We start from the raw sequence: 21,154 nt of genomic DNA, 5'->3' as shown, positions 1-21,154 counted from the left end.
TGTATACAGATGCCACAATCACATTCAAAGCCCAGTTTTACTTCAAATGTGTTTGCGCTATTCCAGGTAAGGCAGGATATCTCTAATTTAGGGACTATTTAGCTAGGGAACATATTATTGCCTGTACCCCACAATTCAGAGGTAGTCAAGAATACCGAAATATGCTTAAGATGCCAGTTTGCTTCTTTGAAGCAAAGTAGTGCATTTCCAGATAGATGCTTTACAGGAAGTCCTCAGCTTACAACCACAATCGGGACTGGAATCTTAGTCCCTGAGTAAAGCGATTGTTAACTGAGACCCCCATCCGACTGCTTTGCTCAACAGCCTCAATCCCAGCTCTCTCCGTTGTAGTCACTAAGTGACTGTGCAGGTCATTAGGCAGATGGAGCAAAAGAGCTGCCTGCTGAAGGAGAGCAGGTAGTTCCCATCCGTGCATGGAAAGGGACTCCTGCATTTGGCTAGAAAAATGAAGTTTGGATCTTTGCGATCCCTGCTTTGTTTCTCCAGACCCACATCGGAAATTCCTCTTCCCTCTGTGCACAGAAGGCAATTCCTAAGCTTGGCTGGAGAAATGAAGTAGGGACTTCAGACCGAGCTTTGTTTTTGCAGCCCAGGGAAAGATTTCCAGGGAAGGGAAATCCTTTGGTAGGCAGCAGCAGCTTTCCCGCTTCGCTGTTGACTTTCTGGGGAAGTTAGCAGGGAAGGTTGCAAATGGTGATCATGTGATTGCGGGGCGCTTGTCAATCCGTCAGAAGTGCAAACAGGATACCAAACAGATAGCAATCACATGATGTGGGAGGGGCACCATTTCATGATGCCAGGTGATTGATTTAAGATGAACCATAAAGCACTGTTTATGGTCCATCATAATTTCCAACAGTAGTTAAACGACGGTAAGTCAAGAACCACAAGAGCCAGTGGTTATGTGCCATTTGTAAATGGTACAAAAACATAGGATAGTGCAGCTGTTAGTTGTGCAAAGCAACTGTATGTCTTCAAGAAATTAGATGATATTTTTATCTCATTTACAGCATTCATATTCTAGTTAAGCAAGGGACGCGGTGGCTCAGAGGGTTAGGACTCTGAGCTTGTTGATCAGAAGGTCGGCAGTTTGGTGAGTCGAATCCCAAGTGCCACGTAGCAGAGTGAGCACCTGTTACTTATCCCAGCTTCTGCCAACCTAGCAGTTCAAAAGCACGTAAAAATGCAAGTAGAAAAATAGGGACCACTACGGTGGGAAGGTAACAGCGTGCACCTTTGGCGTCTAGTCATGCCAGCCACATGACCACGGAGACGTCCTCGGACAAGCACTGCCCCTTCGGCTTTGAAGCGGAGATGAGCACCGGCCCCTAGAGTCGGAAACAACTAGCACGCATGTGCGGGGGAACCTTTACCTTTACCTTATTCTAGTTAATACATTAGATATTAATATATGTTAGATAGTATTGCTTTAAAAGAGACTGATATAAGACGGCGATACTTGGCTTACTGAATTTATACTGCAGTAAACGTGCCCTGTTGTTTCTTTGTTTCCGTATATCACACACTAAGGAACCCATCATCCCTTCACGCTGGGATAGTGTAGCTGCTATCATCTATGCTGCCAAGATAACTGGCATGCCACAAATTACCCATCTTGTCTCTGGATGAGTCTTGATCATTAGGCACTTCCCAAGATTTCTAGCGGCTTAAGTTTAAAAATAGCTCTCTATGCCTGCCATACAAGAAGTACTGCGGTTTGGGTCATTGTTAATATAGCAAGCAAACCATCCTTATGCTTTGTGTCAGGTTGGTGAATGCACAAAGCCACCCTAATTTACGCTGCTACCAAGCTGTGAAATGTGGTAGTTTAAATGCAGTTTTTGTACAGTGGTCTCAAATAATCGAGTTGAAAAAGTAAATGGTGTAAGAGCGGGAACAAGATAGTGAGGTTTTTTTTTTATTATTGTATGTCAACCTGACAATTCCTGCAAGGGAGTAGCTAATCAATTTTAGAAACAAATGGCCAAATACGTTGTTAAAATAGCCTTATTCATATGAAGATAGTTCTAACAATAAGAACAGTTAGTGTCTGGAGGAACTTCAGTAGATTGTATGAGATAAAGGGTAATCATGTGATTAATTTTTCTTTTGCTATGACAGATTATTATGAGGTGTTAATTTTTCTGAAACTGCTTTTTGGTCAAGTTCTTTAGCACAACTCTCAGTTCCATCACCTGCTGTGGGTTTCTGAGGTGCATTCTTAGAATTGGAATTGGCGGTTTAAAACTTGGATAAGGACATATAGAAGTCTCTTTATGTTTTCAGTAGGTTTCATTTTTAGAAAAAACTTTTTATAGTTATCCTGTACTTCTGTAGCTTTCAGTGCTTAGTTAATGTCTCAAAATACCATATATTATTCATTTTAATTTAGTTTATTCCTATGTCTAAGAATCTGTATCTCCCCCTCCCCTTTCTTCTAAAGGAAAGGTGCACCCACAACATCCCTCACCAGTGTGGCTGTTACAAAGTGAGTTTCTTTCCTTTATTGCTATGACTTGCACGCAGTTTCAATTTTGTTTTGTCTTCTACATTGTTTCAACAGGCTTGTTGTTTGATATTTCACCTTTTTGCCCTTTTTCTGAGTTGGCTGCCTGGACACCCAGTGGTATGCATGCATGTGTGAAGGCATTCCAGACTTAAAACCTCTATAGTGAGGTGATGTGGGAAGTATAGGTAATCATCAACTTTGCGACTGTTTGAAATTGTGACAGCTTCCCCCCAAAGCTACTTACAGCCCAGTTTCAAAGTTTAGACTGCTACAATTCCCCACCACCACCGGCAGTCATTTGCCCTTACGACTGACTGCAGAGATTCTGCAGTGCGCCCCCTGCCTATTCCCCCATCCCATCCTTCCCTGCTGGGTCCCTGCAGGCTTTGGGTCTGCTTTGCCAGCCCACTGGGTTCCACGTGCTTCTCCTCACCTCAGTCAAACCGCTCACTTACCCTTTTGAAGATCTCCAGAGCTCAGGAAGTGAGGTAGAGAAGGACGACAGGCAGCTACATTGGAGGGCCACTTAAGTAAGTAAACAGCAGTTCTCTCTTTCATGAAAAAGAATTGTATTCAACAACATCTAGATATGCTTGCAAGATGAAATTGTCAAAAGTGAAATATTAGATGTCTATCCAAATTTGTTCTATTTTCCCCATTGGAAATATGGTATCATTAATCAATGTCTTATTTGATTACCAGAATCATTGCACAGGTCCTAGAGAATAACAAGCTGCCTGGTGCTATTTGCTCTCTGGCTTGTGGTGGAGCAGATATTGGGTAAGTGCAACATTTTGAACATTATGTAGATTTTAGACAAATTCCGATACTACTGAAATCATGTTTTTTTTGTTTGTTTCTAAGGGTGTAATCCTGCAGTTCTTGATATAGCAATCCACAGTCCATTGGATTCCTAGTGTTTCCTGCACCCAGGTTGGAGATATGATTTTGACCTCGGAGAGAAAACGTTAATGTCAGATCTTCTCTCTTTCCAGTTTAGAAGTTGGGAAGTTGCAAAGGGACAGAGCCTTCAGCTCTGTTTCCCAAACCTGAAATATGTTGGACCTGGTTTAGAACTGGTCTAAACAATCTCCTGTCATTGGGAAAGCTTTCTGTTTTAAAGGGCAGACAGATGCAAGCCTGTTTTCAGTGTCACTTTTCCATTGTGGGCCTCACCCATTTATCAAAACTTTCCAGAGTATTGCTATTGTATTTCTGAAGCTTAGAGGTGTCACTTAAATTATTTGTGGTTGTCATAGCGGTGGTTTTAGGAAAGTAGCTTTCTTGTAGAGGGGATGAAGAGGGAAGAGAGAGGTGGGCAATGGTCAGAATGTTAAAATTCAAGACAGTGATCGATTGGGGTTGTCAAATACCTGGTGCAAATCCAATTCCCTTTTTTACAATTGGACTACATAAATCAATTAATTCCCAGTCCCCAGACTCTGGAGTAATTTCTTGTCTTAAGCAACCAATCTTACGAGAATCACTCTCTGAATTCCCCCCTTCCCAATTCACTAATTATTTCTACTCTATTGGTAATTTTATACTTTTTTCCTTCTATACTTCTGACTTACCTTTTGCCTACAGTTTCCGACTAAGTACTAAGTACAATTTATTTATTGTATTGCCCAAAATAAAGTACTCGCGCTTTTTCATGTTTTTGTGCTTATGTTGATGCATAATGCATTTTTGGCAGTGAGTTATACTTTTTAGGAATGCTGACATGATTCTTTAAAAACATCCTTCTCCTTTTCCATACTCTCAGCTTCTGTATCTGAAATCTCACAAGTGTATTCACCACAGAACGAGTGATGACTACAGATTCCTTCTGTGGAATAGCATGTCCCCAAATATTCAGATTGCCCCTTCCCTATTGAGCAACTGCTCAATTGTCCCTATGGTCAGTTGTCCCTATTGAGCCATTGTCCAGTTGTCTGTAAGCCTCCTAGAGTCACTGAAAGTTAGTGGGCAGCCAAATAAATTCTCTAAATAAATAAACTGCAGAGCTATGAATACATAGCTCTTCAGGAAAGTGCTGAGGACAGTGTAGTTTAACCAACCCTATTGGGTGGCACATTTAATGGAGGGTCCTGTTACATTGTATATCTCTTCTTTTTAATCTTGCTATTGATAGAAATTGCTCAGAGACTTGAAAATTATTGGGCAGCATAGTAGCCATAGTGAATTAATTAATCCAAATGAATTCTATCCTCAATAATGTTATGTCTCTCTCTCCTTCCCTCCCTCCCTCCTTCCCTCCATCTTTCTTCCATATTGTTGGCTGAACTTAAGAAAAGGGGAACTGTTGTATACAGTGCCACTTAAATCACTTTTAAATAAGAAAATAACAATTTTCAGTGGACATAGATCATTAGTGTAATCCTATAGTCCCAGACATAGAATTGCAATTTAAATGTGCTGCCATTGGTAAAATGAATAAAAATGTGGTTGTACTGAAAAGAAAATGAATCTGAATTGACAAACTATTTCTCCATCAGTACAATGTTATAATGGATAGAATGGATTGTTTGCTTTTCTATAACTTCGGTGGACCATTAATTTATGTGGAATTGTCTTGAAGTGGAAATATTTTTTAGAAATGTCAAGACAACAGGGAAGAAATTAATTCTATAGGAATTAATATAGTACATAGACGTGCATAAGTCTTTCTCTTTGCGTTATTCTTAACAGTTTGGAAAATAAAATCTGGTTAGTACAGTGTGAACATTTTAATAACAAGTTGTATGAAATTAAAGGTGGGAACTTGGAAAATTTGCAGTCCAGGGCACTACAAAAAACTTTTTGAAACTAAACCCAAGATATTGCACAACCTTACTGAAAAGGCTTGTGGAGTGGGAAAAATTAATAGAGTTCCATTTTTTTCTTTCCATAGTTGTCTCTTCATTTTATCTATCAAACATAGGTCCTTCTTCCTATGCACCACATCTATTTGGATCAATATAGAGCAGAACACTAAAGTATTTGCCATTCTATTCATGCTTTATAATATAAACATTTTTGGAAGAATTTTCACTTATGATCAAGGAGCAAAATGATATGAAGAGCATAATAGAGCATGTATCAAATATTCCATTGTTATCGCAATAGATCTTAATGGTAATTAACAAGAAGTGCTTTCTAGCTCCACTTTTTCTACTACTATCTTAAAATATTCCTGTATTGTCTTGTGTAGCACAGCAATGGCAAGAGATGAGCGAATTGATCTGCTCTCCTTCACTGGCAGCACCAATGTGGGCAAGCAAGTAGCTGTGACAGTCCAGGAAAGATTTGGTAAGTGTAATATAATTTTTTTCTCAATTTCTTTTAATGGCTCTAGATGCAAGAAAGAGAAATGAAACAGAAATGGCCAAAGGCACACAGTGCTACCCTGTACTGCTCTTTTGGCAGCTGTTGTGTGTCACACATTATCACCAAGGCTCAAATAACAAAATAGGTTGCAAGAGTGCACGCTACAGTTCTTCCCTGTCCAGGCATTAATCTAATTCAGGGGTGTCAAACTCAATTTCATTGAGGGCCGCATCAGCATTGCGGTTGCCCTCAGGGGGGCGGGTGGGTGTGGCCTGGGTGGGTGTGGCCTACTGGGTGGGCGTGGCTAGAGTGCGTATGGCCTACTGGGTGGGCATGGCCAGCTCTACATCGTTGGCATCAAGGGTGCCTATGGGGGCCTGGGCAGGAGTGGGGCAGATCTGAGGGTCTCTGGCAGAAGGAGGGTCTCTGGGCCAGGGCCAAGGCAGTGGGGGCTGTTCCCTCACTGTTTCCAGGATGGCTTCGCGGGCCACATAAAACCACTTCACGGGCCGCATCCGGCCCCTGGGCCTTGTGTTTGACATGTCTGATCTAATTATTCTGAATATTAGTAAGATAAACAGCTTAGAATCTGTGCTACCCAATAGTCACAATTGCAAAAGATGTTTTCTCAGTGGAGTTTGTATGAAAAATGGATGAAAAAGAAATGATGGGAAAGAAATCATTTTTGTTGTTTGGCTGTTTTGGTCAGGTAGCCATGTACCTACCTAACAACCTTTCCATCTGCTTTTATTTTTGAAGGATCAATCCTTTTCATACTTGCCATTTCTGCCAATATTCTCTCAGTTTCTGGACCAAGGACCCTGTCAAGAACCATGTTCAAAACTCTTTTAAACTGTTTAAATTCTAATTTTTGCTATGGCTGAGAATTAGAGTGAAATATAAAACCCTAATCATTCATGAAATGCTAATATGCACTATAGAGCCTTGGTGGAGCAGTGGGCTAATGCCTCCTTAAGTAACACCAGCTGCCTGCAATTAGTGCAGGTTCGCATCCCACCAGGCTCAAGGTTGACTCAGCCTTCCATCCTTCCGAGGTAGGTAAAATGAGGACCCAGATTGTTGGGGGGCAATAAGCTGACTTTGTAATAATGCCGCTGGGGGGGGCGAAAGCCCTAATAAGCAGGCATATACATAGAATGAAGGCTATTGCTAAGCGCATTGATTTGTGCTTTAAATTGTAAGCCGCCCTGAGTCTTCGGAGAAGGGCGGGATATAAATGGGATTAAAAAAAATGGTAACAAAAATGGGTATTTTTGGCTATGTAAATAAAACAATTGTACATTTTTGTTAAATATTTTCATTTCTTGGTTTCCCATTTTTTAAATAAAATTCTGATGAGATGATGGGGGTGGGCTAGCATAAATGCTAGTTAATGGCTAGATTAATATGACTTAGTTTATTTTAATAGGACGCTGCCTGTTGGAGCTTGGTGGAAACAACGCTATTATTGGTAATTATAATATTTCTATATAAATCTGGTAGTAGTGCTTACTACTCCTTGGCTCATTGAATATGTACAGAAACTACTACTATACTTTGGCCAGATATAGGCTTTTTAATGGTCCTCTTGAATAGATCAAAATGCAAAAAATATTTTGGTGATGGATTATTAATGCTTATGTTTGAGTGCTCAAGATGCTTTTTGAATTATATGCATATTATTTTTTCTGGGCAAATCTCACTGTCTCTACTTTTTCCCCCCTGCTTTGTTATTTGGGTACTTTCTTCCAGTCCACAGTTCAATAATCTACTAATCTCACTGCATAAGGTGGGTAGATAATAATTCAGAAAGTGTCCTTTATTTCTAGTCATCAGTTGCCCTTTTTCTCTTTTTCATTTTCACTGTGGTTTATACAGCAAAAGACAGTTAATGCCTCTGATAACTTGCTGCTTTTACTTGTAAACCGTGGAATTGCTGGCCTGCAAAGCTATTCTGATCCACCAAGTTGATTCGTCCAGTTTTTAGAGTTTTGAGGGAAGCCCCTTCTCAAAGCTCGCTCTTCTCATCTCTCTTCCCCCCACACCCCCAGGGATTGCCTGCTGCCCCAAGTGTGCTTTGTGCTGCTTATCTCCCCTCCCTTGCAAGGGTAAAGTGGGATGAAGCTAAAACGGGCTTCATCAGATGGTCTTGCTGGCATTTTGAGTCACATATTTTTTCTGTGTCATAGGAGAAAGCCAGAGTACAAGCTGGCTGAATCAGTGGTGATTGCAGTATCCCTTTTCTGACTTGCCAGAATTCATGTATTCCCCATTGGCCATGCACTCTTTTCTGGAACAGAAAAGTGGATTAAATGGGGGATGTGATTAAATGAAATGTATTGTGACTGGCATTTTTTAAAAGTCTTAGTCCTGATTTGATTGGCCCTGTAGATAAGGAAAAACCTTGAATTTAGTTCAAGGTTAGGACTGAATAAGTTTTGGGAACCAAAGGCTGAGATTTTCAGATACTGGTCTCTCTATAAGTAGAAGAAAAACTAGATACCACAGGGCTTTTTTTCTCATAGAACGCTCAGAACGGAGTTCCGGCACCGTTTTTGGGTGGAACCTTGTAGGGTAGGCAAGGCAGGTTGTATGACATGTGTGAGTTCCGGCACCTTTTTCTTTTACAAAAAAAGCACTGAGATACCATACTGAACTGTACTGAAAATTTTAATGTTCTGATGGCAACAGGAATTAATTATGCATGGGATTTTAAAAATTCCCCTCTGCTGCTGTTGCTGCTAATTTCAAGATCTTTCTGCTTTATACATTTTGTTGTATTTTTCTCATTGTCTAAGGGAAAAGAGTTGTTCTTCCCAACTCTGTATGAATCTAGAGGAATCAAAACAAAGTTTGTTTGATAATCACTGACCTTTGCAGATGTTCGGTTTTGGCTATAAATGTTTCTGATATATTTAGAATAAAAATTGTTGACAGTCTTTCACCGGTAGTTGTTGCTTAACTCCTTATAGTTGGTATTTAGTTTGCTTATATTTTGCACTGGTCCATCATGATCTGCTTCTGTTCCTTGCAGTATTTGAAGATGCAGATCTCAACCTGGTTATCCCATCTGCCCTCTTTGCCGCTGTGGGTACAGCAGGCCAGAGATGCACAACTGCTAGGAGGCTGGTAAATAATTATTAATATATCTGTGTATTTTACTGTCTGGATGGGTGGACTGATAGATAGATAGGTAGACAGACAGATAGTTAATACATGTAGAGAAAGAAGACAATAGATATATAGACAGATTTCTTAGTTGTTCTCTTCATATCTTCTGCATAATCTTGATAGTAATTTGTGCATACAACTGCTTCTGGCCCCGGCAAATATACTGTAATATTTTCCCATGGAGATATTGTGTTCTATTTGTTCTTTACTGCCTGTCCTATTTTCTGTGCAGTTTAGAACAAAATAAGACAGAGTTTGCATAAATCTAACTCCCAATTTGAAAAGGTATAAGGAGTAATGTGGTATCTTTTACTCCTTATTCTCAAACGTCCTTCCAATTCTATCATGAGTTGCTAAATATCAAATTAGAAATAAAATGCTTACATACATTTAAGCACATAAAAGTGGAGAAAGGCTGCTTGTCATAACTTTACAAAAGTTAAGTCTCTAGAAAAATCTGAAAGATCTTCAGAAGATACCATAGTTTTCTGCAGGATGCTGAAGTTGTGCTGTTACTGCTAATAATATTCATGACTTTCTGCTTAGTTTTTGCATGAAAGCATCCATGATCAAGTGGTAGAAAAACTCATGAAGGCGTATGCTCAAGTCCGTATTGGAGATCCATGGGATGGTAAGAGCTTTGTTTTATTCCTGAAAATAGACTGTGATAGTTCTTGACTAAAATCTAATTACTTTTACAGTAGCTTTTAGTCTTGTGTTCAGGCTACCTCAAAGAACTTTTTCCTTTGTTTACAACCATGCCCTGATGTACCACGTACTAATGGATGATATACATGAATAACCACGTACTGATATAACAAAGTTGCTCCAACCTGTTCCAGTTGTAGCCATGAGCTTTTAAAATAAATCTAATGGATTTCTCAATATATTCTTATACGTTTTATTTGGCTTTCACTTAGACCAGGGGTGTCAAACTCAATTTCATTGAGGGTCGCATCAGCATTACGGTTGCCCTCGGGGCCGGGTGGGTATGGCCAGGGTGGGCGTGGCCTACTGGGTGGGCGTGGCTAGAGTGTGTATGGCCTACTGGGTGGGCATGGCCAGCTCTACATCGTTCGCATCAAGGGTGCCTATGGGGGCCTGGGCAGGAGTGGGACAGATCTGAGGGTCTCTGGCAGAAAGAGGGTCTCTGGGCCAGGGCCAAGGCAGTGGGGGCCGTTCCCTCACTGTTTCCAGGATGGCTTCGCGGGCCACATTAAACCACTTTGCGGGCCGGATCCGGCCCCCGGGCCTTGTGTTTGACATGTCTGACTTAGACTTTTTTTTTAATTGCAGCAAACACCTTGTATGGTCCTCTTCATACAAAGCAAGCAGTTAAGATGTTCCTTGATGCAGTGGAAGTGGCCAAACAACAAGGGGGCACTGTTGTCTATGGTGGGAAGGTGATTAGTCTCATTTACATCTATAAAATAAAACTTAAAAGCAGTGGTGTCGAAGAATGTGTTGTTCTGACCAATACTACGTACCCCCATCAAACTCTTGTTGCTTTTATCCTTCACCTGATAAATAATCCTTCACCTTCGAATTTTGTTTCACCAAGTTTAACCAAATATATTTCCTGTTTCTATAGTGTTTACATAACCTGTAATAATGTACACTTTATCATGCTTGAAAACTACCCGTCCAAGAGGTGGCACTTAGTTGAATTTATCCAATTTGAGTACTCTTTAGTACTTGAACAGGTGAACACCTGGCAATTCCAGAGGTAGATTAGCAAATTAAAATGGCGTGCAGCGGTGCCTTTTGCCACTAAAAAATGAAAACAAAGTAACAGATGTGTCCATGAAGTTTTCAGTTGAATTTGACTCGAAGGAGACTTTATGTTTGTAGATACAGATTTCTACAAACTAGAAGTAGAGCAGTTACTTCCTATGACAGTATGAAGCCCTATTATGGAAGGTTGAGAAGGACCAAAAGGTAGACCTTTCTTGGGTAACTCTCACAGGGTTTCCTATTGATAACCAGTAATCTATCTTATATTGTCCTTATCTAGTAGGTAAGATTAGGGTTATTACTAGTTGTCTCTTTAAGAAGCTACTTACAAAGAAAGGCACATCAGCTCTCTTGATATGAACAGTTAAATGAAGATGATTCTCCTGGCAGCTCATACTTCTGACAAGCTAATATTCAGAACCCCAGTTGTATTGTTGCTTTTAGGCACGGTTTGTATGTTGCGAACATAGCTGTTGAAGTTTATGCAGTAGATATTTTCATGCGTAGAGATTGATTTGTCTGAAACCAGTGGGTTCTCTTTTAAATTCAAGGTTATAGATCGTCCTGGAAACTATGTTGAACCAACCATTGTGATTGGCCTTCCTCATAATTCTCCAATTGTGCACACAGAGACATTTGCTCCTATTCTCTATGTGCTCAAATTTAAGGTAAGTAAAACAGCTTTTTAGTTAGATGCTAGCAAGGTTATATCAACGTGAAATCCAAAGGACTACAATAATAGTGTTAGAAGTTAATGCAGCTGCATGAGGTTTTTTCCTGCTTTGGAAATACAGTAAATATCTCAGCTGCTTAGGAATTATTGGTGGCAGCTCTCTGGGATTATCTAAGGACTTTATACCAGGTACATTGAGAGGTCAGTACTATGATAAGGCCTCCCTGTTCTGGGACCGGTATGATGAGTATAATGAATACTGGAAAAGTGAGTATTTAATAATAACACCCTGCTTGCCTTATAGTTTGAGGCATGCTTCAGTCTTTTTGTGACTTTACTAGGCCTTGCGCATAGTTCAGGGGTAGGCAACCTCGGCTCTTTTATGACTCATGGACTTCAACTCCCAGAATTCCTGAGTCAGCATAGCTGACTCAGGAATTCTGGAAGTTGAAGTCCATGAGTCATAAAAGAGCCGAGGTTGCCTACCCCTGGCATCGTCAAACATTTTAGAAGTTCCGGTTTATCGTTCTATTTTTGTGGTTATAGTTAGTGCTAAGTTCATGTAGTTTTTTAAAATTTATTTTGCTTTCCAGACAGAGGAAGAAGCTTTTGGTTGGAACAATGGTGTGAAACAAGGCTTGTCCAGCAGCATCTTCACTAAGGATTTGGGCAGAATATTCCGATGGCTAGGGTATGAATCTTCCCTTTTGTCTAACAGGGAAAATTTGAATCTGCTTAAAATGTATGACATAACAACTTAGTTGTTGAATTTTTATTTCTCCTGTCTCAAAAGTGCTTTTGCAAAAGGCAACTAGACTGTTTTTCCTTAAGGAAGAAGAAGAAACATTTCGCTTCTCATCCAAGAAGCTTCATCACTTGTAATGGTGGTGGCGGGGAATGAAAGGATAGGTTAGGGGTAGGCAACCTTGTCTCTTTTATGACTCGTGGACTTCAACTCCCAGAATTCCTGAGCCCAGCCATGCTGGCTCAGGAATTCTGGGAGTTGAAGTCCACGAGTCATAAAAGAGACAAGGTTGTCTACCCCTGGGATAGGTATATCCCCCACCATTAGAACTGATGAAGCTTCTTGGATGAGAAGAGAAATGTTTTCTTCTTCTTTTTCAAGGAAAAGCAGTCTAGTTGCCTTTTGCAAAAGCACATTTGAGACAACTATGACCTGAATGACTGAGAATATCCACAGGCTTTTATTTCTCTTATTTTTAGACTATTCATATACATGATATAAATGGGATTAAAATAAAAATAAAAAATGATGCATTCAGAGTTGGCCTTTATAGACAGACTCCATAGAACATAGACATACTTTAATTACATAAATTAATGCAATGTGTGAATTGGATTTATTCTCTTCTAAACTTTGTAAATTAATAATTAAGTAAATAGTGGTTCCTTATTATCTGATGGTATTTCTCAGTTTTGGCACTTCACAGAATTCTGGGAGTTGAAGTCTATGTATCTTAAAGTTGGAACACTCTGTGTATTTCTTTCTTTCTTTCTTTATTTGTAAATCAAAAAGACTAACAAAGCATAGAAATTAAAAAAATGATAAGCATGCCTGAAAGAAAATAAAACTTGAAAGCAGTGGTGGGATTCAAATATGTGTGGATGCCGCTTCCGGAAGTCCATTCTGGGCCTAGGCAACAAAAAATTAGCTACTGGTTCTGCTGAAGTGGTGCAAACTGGCTGAATCCCACCATTGCTTGAAAGGTTATGTAACATGTATCTGTGTGGTATGTGTTTATTCACACATACACGTATATACACCCATGTGATTTTAAAAAGTACAGAGATTTTAAACAAGTTTATTGTGGGAAACATTTTTGGTGTAATCCAGAAATGATGTTCTGATTTCATGGAATTTGTTTTTCACTATCAGGTTTTGCAAAGTCAGATTGTATCTAGATTGTAAACCAGTGTAAGAATTTATTACGAAAGACTGTTCAATGATTTTCCATCAAAAAAAGATCAGTTGGCTATTGTTATCATGTGCCAACTTGTTTACCGTCCCATTAACACAGATCATGTTAAATATCAGAATGAATATGTTAAATATCAGAATGAATTTTAGCAAAATGTAATGCAATCAAATGGCTTATTATACTAGTAATTCCTAATGTTTTTCTGAAATAGATTTATGTGGCCTCCTGGGCCTCAAAAGAGCAAATGAAATATTCTATATATCCCTCTTGAAATTTAAGACTTTCAAGAAAATTCTTATTAATTGCAGTTTTCTTTTTCTTTCTTCCTAGGCCCAAGGGGTCAGACTGTGGAATTGTTAATGTCAATATCCCTACCAGTGGGGCTGAAATTGGAGGTGCATTTGGTAAGTTGTATAGATATAGCTAAATCTCCATAACTTTGTAACCCTACAAATAGTTCAAGTGCTTGTGAATGTTTCAGGGTAATTCTGGTCTCCAATTGCAGAAGTATATTTGCTTCATATGCAAAATTATTATCTGCAGAGAGTTTGTTGAGTGATGAGTGAACAGACTAACGTTTATTGGTGTGTTAATAGGAATCTGCGTTTGGATTTCTTAGGAGGCAGTTCACACTTCTGCACTCATTTTCCTTGATAGACTGATCAGAAGCAATTACTTTTTCAAGAATTGGATACTATTTCATGACCTCATGTGATGATAGGAGTGTCTCCAGGTTCCCTCTCTCCCCAATAACTCATATAAGAATGATGACACTGCATGAAATTTAATGAACTAGTTGGAATTGGACATTTAGTTGGACTAAATGTTACCCCCCGTTGATAGGGCTCACAACTTGGGCGTCCTCCTGGATTCACGGCTCAATTTTAAAGATCATATAGGAGCCGTGACCAGGGGGGCTTTTGCCCAGGTTCACCTAGTGCGCCAGTTGCGACCCTGTCTGGACCGAGATGCCCTATGCACAGCCACTCATGCGCTTGTGACCTCCCGTCTAGACTACTGCAACGCTCTCTACATGGGGCTGCCCTTGAGGACCACTCGGAGGCTTCAGCTGGAGCAGGATGCGGCCGCGCGAGTTGTGATGGGGGTTTCCCGATACTCCCATGTAACACCTCTACTCCGCGAGCTGCATTGGCTTCCGGTTGCCCTCCGGGTGAGATTCAAGGTGCTGGTGATGACCTATAAAGCCCTAAATGGCTTGGGTCCGGGATATCTGAGGGAACACCTGCTGCCAGCATCAAGTTCCCTTCGTCCAGTGTGCTCACACAGGGAGGGTCTTCTCAGGGTGCCGCCGGTAAAAGACTGCCGGCGGATACACCCAGGGGAAGGGCCTTCTCTGTGGGTGCACATGCCCTCTGGAACCAGCTGCCAGTGGAGCTTAGGACTGCCCCCGACCTTCGTTCATTTCGCCGGGACCTGAAGACCTGGCTCTTTGAGCTCTCCGGCCCAGGCTGAGAATTTTTAACTGGGTTTTTAATTTTAGGGATGATTTAATCTTTTTTTAATTGTTTTTAACTTTTGTACTGGTTTTGTTTTAATACCCTGTAAACCGCCCTGAGTCCTTCGGGAAAGGACGGTATATAAATCTAATAAAATAAATAAATAAAATAAATACATATTTAACCTGTTATATAAGTTAGGTAGATGTTGGCTGTACACTCTGCAATGTTTGGGGAAATTTATTGTTTAAACTGATAAAATTATTCTGAAAGTGATCTATGCTGAAGAATTTGCAGATTACAGATTGCTCTTGCTTAACAATCATTTGTTTAGCGACCATTCAAAAATACAGTGGTGCTGAACAAAAGGGACTAGAGACACATGCCTAAAGTGCTGTTGCAGCGTTCCCACAGTCACGTGATTGTGATCTGGCCATTAAACCCGTGTACCTTTACAAAAGGTTGTCAAGCATCCTGCAATCACATGATCACCATTTGCAATCTTCCCTGCCGGTTTCCTCAGGAAGGTTGCAAACCGCTGCCACCTCCCTCCCTCTGGTTCTGAAAAAAGGTCTGATCTGAAATCCAAACAGGTTTTTGGCACGAGACGTTTGCAGCATGGGGTGTTTGGAGCCAGTCCCCAGAAATGAGGAGTCCAGCACCACAGTTCTCTCCCCCACCCAATAATCCAAGCTTTTTTCCACAGTCCAGTACCAGAATTCTCCCCCACCCCACCTCCACCTGCTGCACGCACAGGAGGAACTTCAGCATGCTATGAAAATGATTCATTTTTATGACACTTGGGAATGCAAAGTAGCACTGCTTGATTTTAGAAATATAATTTCTACTTTCTTTCCTCTTCTAGGAGGTAATAAACACACGGGTGGTGGAAGAGAATCTGGTAGTGATTCATGGAAGCAGTATATGAGGCGATCCACTTGGTAAGATCTGAAGAGTTTATGTACATGTAAACTAACTTTCCATAGTTGGATGTCCTCTAGTTACTTTTGTAGTTTTGTAATTTTCCATGCATACCTCTAGGGCAGGGGTAGGCAACCTTGGCTCTTTTGTGACTTGTGGACTTCAACTCCCAGAATTCCTGAGCCAGCATGGCTCAGCTTGGAAACCTCTCACTTTCCTCTCAGCATGGGTGGCTCAGGAATTCTGGGAGTTGAAGTCATAAAAGAGTCATAAAAGAGCCAAGGTTGCCTGCCCCTGCTCTAGGGTATCAGGTTGATGATGCTTAGTATAAATGTTCTAATCACTCTAGAGATGGGTAGAGAAAGTCATAAAAGGGCAGAAATGTAGTATCCCCTTAGAAAAATGGTTAAAAGGCTTAATGTGAAACAAAGGAGAAATTATTAAGTGCACAAGAAGTTATCTTAATACATGGATTTAATTAATTTAGATAACATTACATTTAATTGTAAAACTGAATTAAATGAAAATTGTTTCTCATTTGGACCCCTGCCTTTTTTTTGGCTGCTAAGCATGTCCATCAAAATTTAAGGATGTCTCTCTCCTCTAGAGGCACATTGATACAAGTGATACAAGTGTTCTAAATGTAGGATTTCCAGCAAAGTGCTTTTCAGCTAATTTTCTTGCAAAGAGGAATAGAATACTCTGTCAAGAATTTTAATAATTGGATCTTAAAAGTAATGCTATATATAAATTCAGAACAAATATAAGCATACATATACTAAAAATTGCATTATGACATGTGAGATTTTGTGAGGAAACTGCAGAGAGGGGCGTCAAGCATAATACGATTTGTGATGTGGCTGAAATGTTTCTAGGTCATTTTAAAAAGATCATGGGAAATGCTTACTGAAGTGAGTCAGATTGCTGCTGTGATAAACTTTTTTGCTTGAAATATTCCTGTTTTGGAATAGCTATGCATATCTCCCCTAATTTGATACAGAATTTCATTTGCTTTTGTTCTTTAATTAAATAACACATCTGAAGCCATAGGAATGGTTCACTAACTGAAATCTGATGGTTCTACATAACTTGCTCTATGGCAGGATACAGAATTATTAAGAGAGAATTGTTTCTGTATGTTCATTCTAATTCTTTCCCTCCTGCCATTTTGATATTCACATGTCTTGTTAAATCTATTAGATGCTCTAACAGCTCTGAAATGGGACATGATAGCTCAGTGGGTTAGGACGCTGAGCTTGTCGATGAAGATCGGCAGTTTGGCGGGTCAAATCCCGAGTGCCATGTAGCAGAGTGAGCGCCTGTTACTCGTCCAGCTTCTGCCAACCTAGCAGTTTGAAAGCACGTAAAAATGCAAGTAGAAAAATAGGGACCACTACGGTGGGAAGGTAACAGCGTTCCATGCGCCTTTGGCGTCTAGTCATGATGGCCACATGACCATGGAGATGTCCTCGGACAAACGCTGGCTCTTTGGCTTTGAAACGGAGATGAGCACTGGCCCCTAGAGTTGGAAACGACTAGCATGCATGTGCGGGGGAACCTTTACCTTTACTTTTAACAGCTCTGAATTAAAAAGAAAAATTAACATTAAAAAGTGCCAGTTTGGTGTAATGGTTAAGATGCTGGGTTCAGAACCAGTAGACTGAATTCTAGTACCGCTTTAGGCATGAAAGCTGGCTGGGAGACTTTGGGCCATTCATTTTCTCTCAGCCCAACTCACCTTACAGCAAGGGTGTCAAATTCAATTTCACCGAGGGCCGCATCAGCATTATGGTTGCCTTCAAAGGGCCAGTTGCTGTCCCCTTCTCTTCCTCAGGCTTGCCCCACCAACATCTCTCCTCTCCTGCCTATTGCCTTCTCTCCCCCCACTACTCTTTCCTGCCAAAACCCGTCCTTTTATATCCTCTTCTCTCCCCCATGTGTTCACTCACTGCCCAGCTGGCCTTTTCATGCATTGCTCATTATCTGGAGCTGTGTGCACTGATTCTGGGTCCTGCCAAGCCCCAGCAGCCCCGCAGCTCTAGGTGACTCTTCCCCAGAAGACTGTGTGTGGCTGCTGGCCACCCCCGAGGCCGCCAGAATCCTTGATCATCTGGAGCTGCGTGTGCTGATCCCGGGGCCTCAGCCAAGCCCCAGCAACACCACAGCTCCAGCTGAGTCTCCCCCAGGCCTCTCTGGTGCTGCCGCTAGTTCAGTTTACTCCCCTGCTACATACTCAGTCGCCTCCTTCTACTAGTCTGCTAGTGGGCCAGATCTAAACACATCACGGGCTGGATCTGTTCCGCGGGCCTTGAGATTGACAGGTCTGCCTTAAAAGGGTTGTTGTAGGGAAAATAGGAGGAAGGAGTATTCGGTATGTTTGTCACCTTAATTTGGATAAAAATCTAAATATCAATAAATCTAAAAAATAAAATAATATATGTGGTCATGAATACAGAAACCTCCTTAGCAAACCTGCATATTGATGGTTCTTTCCAGTATTGTGACACTACCTTGATGTACTTCCATTTGAATCCATGTTCTCAATTCTGAAAATGTCTTGTGACCTGACTGATTATTTTAGAAACTCAATATTGAGCTAAATGTGCATTTAGTTTTGTTAGATGGACTTTTTCTAAAACCTGCATATTCGATTTTTCTGTTTTATCTTTCAGCACGATTAATTACAGCAAAGATTTGCCTCTTGCTCAAGGAATCAAATTTAATTAAGAGGCAGGTAGAAACACTGCCTTTGGTGAACCTTGCATTAAGAAACCAAATATCCATCGATTTCAAATCCGCGGACAATGACTACCTGAAGCATTGAGGATGTTTTTAACTGCTGCACTACTTTCATCCAGAAAATTCAAATTATGTTATGTATGGCAATCATGTTAAAAATGTGCCCAAACTCTTGATTCTGTGCAGTGGAGGTGAGATGAAGAGTTTGGCAGTGAAGTAGAATTTAGATTATGGGCTACAAAATTTGGATTATGAGTGGACAAATCCTAAAACCCTATCTTTGCCACCATGGTAGCGCAATGGCAGCCAATGTGTTTGGCAATAATTTATATAATACTGACTTCACTGCAGAAATAAACTTTATAAAGCTCTTGTTATTATGGAGTACCTGATTATTTCTTTAAAATATTATTTTTTGGAACCACAGTATCTTTCTTCAAATAAAATCTCAGTATTAGGATTATTCTTACAGTAGAATTCTCAGCCTAGTCTTGCAATTCATGCCATCTGCAACTGTCATAGCTGGTATGATAGAAGTTGTGGTCCTGCACATCTGGAGGGCACCAGATTAGGAAGGGATAGTGTGATTTGTGGAATGAATCCACCTTCCTTCACCTTGAAACAGAACTGGCAGGTGGAGTAAAGCTGCGTAAACAGTCTTAAACAAACAGTGACAAATTCTCCTTTAGGCCGAAGTTGAAACAATCAGTGCAGCTATAACTTTGTTCTTGTTATACAAAAATTCCTTGAGCTTTTTAAAAGCGTTTGATGGCCTTCAAAATGTTTCTATTATTCATTCAGGTACTAGAATCAAAGCATTGCTGTCGAGCTATATTGTATTATAGAAATCTTAAAAGGGTGGTTTTTAAGGCTCGTGGGAGGAACAGAGCGAGGCTCTGAGAAATATAGCCTCTTTCAACCAAGCAAATGCTTACATCTCCAACTGTATTTTTAAAGTTATATTTTAAAAGTTTAAACACTCAATTTTTAAAAAGTATGAATGAAGTAGGGCTATTTACAGTCATATCTTGTGATTTTTTTTATGTATGTGAGTGAAAAGATTTACATAATCTAGCAATCTCTTTCTAACGATGAAAGATCCATTTTTGATCTTGATTGTAAGATTATAAGATACATGTATTATGTTTTGTACACTGTCCTGTGTTAAATATAAGTAAATTAATACACCCATCCATATCACTAAACTCGGGGCAGTGTACAAAGCATAATAAAAAACATAAAACACTCAAAACAGATAATATATATATATAAACATAAATATTCAAAATTACAGGAGAACAGTTGTCACTTGACATATGGCAGGTTCACCATGGAATCCTCTAGGCCAGGGGTGTCAAACTGTCGGCCTGCGGGCCAGTTGCATCATACGGAGGCCGTGCCCCAGCCCAGCTCCGGCAATGCAAAAAAAGTCGCAATACATTGTGACGCGGCACGTTTGACACCCGTGCTCTCGGCTGATGGGAAGAATTATGTTTTCAGTGCTTCCCATAAGGCAGGGATTGGGCCAACTTCACTTGGGAGGGGGGAGGAATGATGTTTCAGAGATGGGGCGACAACAGAAAAGCCTCTGGATGCTGCAAGATGGAACTCTTTAGTAGAGAGGACCCGCAGCATACCTTTTGCTTTAACCGGATGGAACAGGTAGAAGTGAACTGGAAGAGGGACATGGGCAATTTTTAAATATAAATAAAAAAGAGGCAGGCCCTCAGATAACCTGGTCCTATGTCATGTAGGGCTTTAAAGGACAAAACCAGCACCTAGAACTCCACCTAGAAGCAAGTTGGCAGGCAATGCAGCTCATGGAACAGATGTATATTGTTTGCCATCCTATTGTGTGTACATAACTGCGTAGCTGCATTCTGCACCAGTTGAAGCTCCTGGACACTGCAAGGGCAGCCCTTTCTACGGCATGTTAGAGTAATCCATTCTGGAGACGCCTAGGATGTGTATCTGTGAGTAATTAATGAAAAGCCATTGGCATTTGGAGGGGATATGGACTTGTTTTGACTAGAAATCTTGGAATTTTAATCATATTTTATTATAAATTTTAATGCACAGTGTGGGAAATAATTGAATATAAAATGAAATGAAGGAAACATGACACAGTTCTTATGCACAAAACTTTTGTTTAAATGTGGAATATAAGAATGGGATAGAAACCGAAACGTCTCATTTGTCCTTACATTGAATCTCTCTGTTTTACTGGCAAGGAATGAATAAAAATGAAATAAATTCTACAGCACCACTTCTGATATGATGTTGAATTATGTGATTAGGGAAAACACCTATATTTTCTTCTGGAAACATCAATCTTACAAATAGTGGATAAAATCAAACTTTATTTTAAAACAAAACGATCAAAATCTTTTTATACTTTAAATACTCATATGCAAGACAATTTGGTATGAAGGAAATGCAATCATGGCATTGCAAATGAACCCCCAGCACAAAAATACACAGGAAATGATAACTTTCTGATAGAACACAGAATAATGCTAGTTTACAGGCAGTTTTTTTAAAAAAGCTAAAGAGGTTCTAAATTGTATACAAAACCACGTAGTTGAATTTGTATAGAGACAATACGTACCAAAGCCAAAAAACCCCTCATTTGTTAGCACACATAGAAATGAAACTTACAGTAGTATAGTTCTTACTTAAC

General features: G+C 40.1%; 1 protein-coding gene across 2 annotated transcripts in view; it reads left to right on the top strand.

Moving 5' to 3' along the window:
* The window catches only part of ALDH7A1 (aldehyde dehydrogenase 7 family member A1), a 28,264-nt gene extending 7,531 nt beyond the window's left edge, over positions 1-20,733 (top strand). Inside the window, exons 7-19 of one of the 2 annotated variants that reach the window (XR_014024873.1) lie at positions 2,465-2,509; positions 3,233-3,310; positions 5,724-5,821; positions 7,269-7,310; positions 8,874-8,968; positions 9,557-9,641; positions 10,307-10,413; positions 11,296-11,412; positions 12,011-12,108; positions 13,688-13,761; positions 15,680-15,755; positions 18,408-19,522; positions 19,573-20,733. Coding sequence is in view for 1 of the 2 variants with exons in the window: in XM_081315734.1 (XP_081171860.1) it covers positions 2,465-2,509; positions 3,233-3,310; positions 5,724-5,821; positions 7,269-7,310; positions 8,874-8,968; positions 9,557-9,641; positions 10,307-10,413; positions 11,296-11,412; positions 12,011-12,108; positions 13,688-13,761; positions 15,680-15,755; positions 18,408-18,462 (970 nt within the window). In the remaining variant the exon portion in view is untranslated. Of the gene's footprint in view, positions 1-2,464; positions 2,510-3,232; positions 3,311-5,723; positions 5,822-7,268; positions 7,311-8,873; positions 8,969-9,556; positions 9,642-10,306; positions 10,414-11,295; positions 11,413-12,010; positions 12,109-13,687; positions 13,762-15,679; positions 15,756-18,407 lie in introns of both variants that reach the window. The other variant, XM_081315734.1, reaches the window with a different exon arrangement.
* The last annotated feature ends 421 nt before the right edge of the window (positions 20,734-21,154 follow it).

Source organism: Vipera berus (assembly GCF_964194415.1).
Source record: "Vipera berus genome assembly, chromosome: 2".
Lineage (NCBI taxonomy): Eukaryota > Metazoa > Chordata > Lepidosauria > Squamata > Viperidae > Vipera > Vipera berus.
The sequence above is the reverse complement of the archived record's forward strand: the minus strand, read 5'-3'. Positions and strand labels throughout refer to the sequence as shown.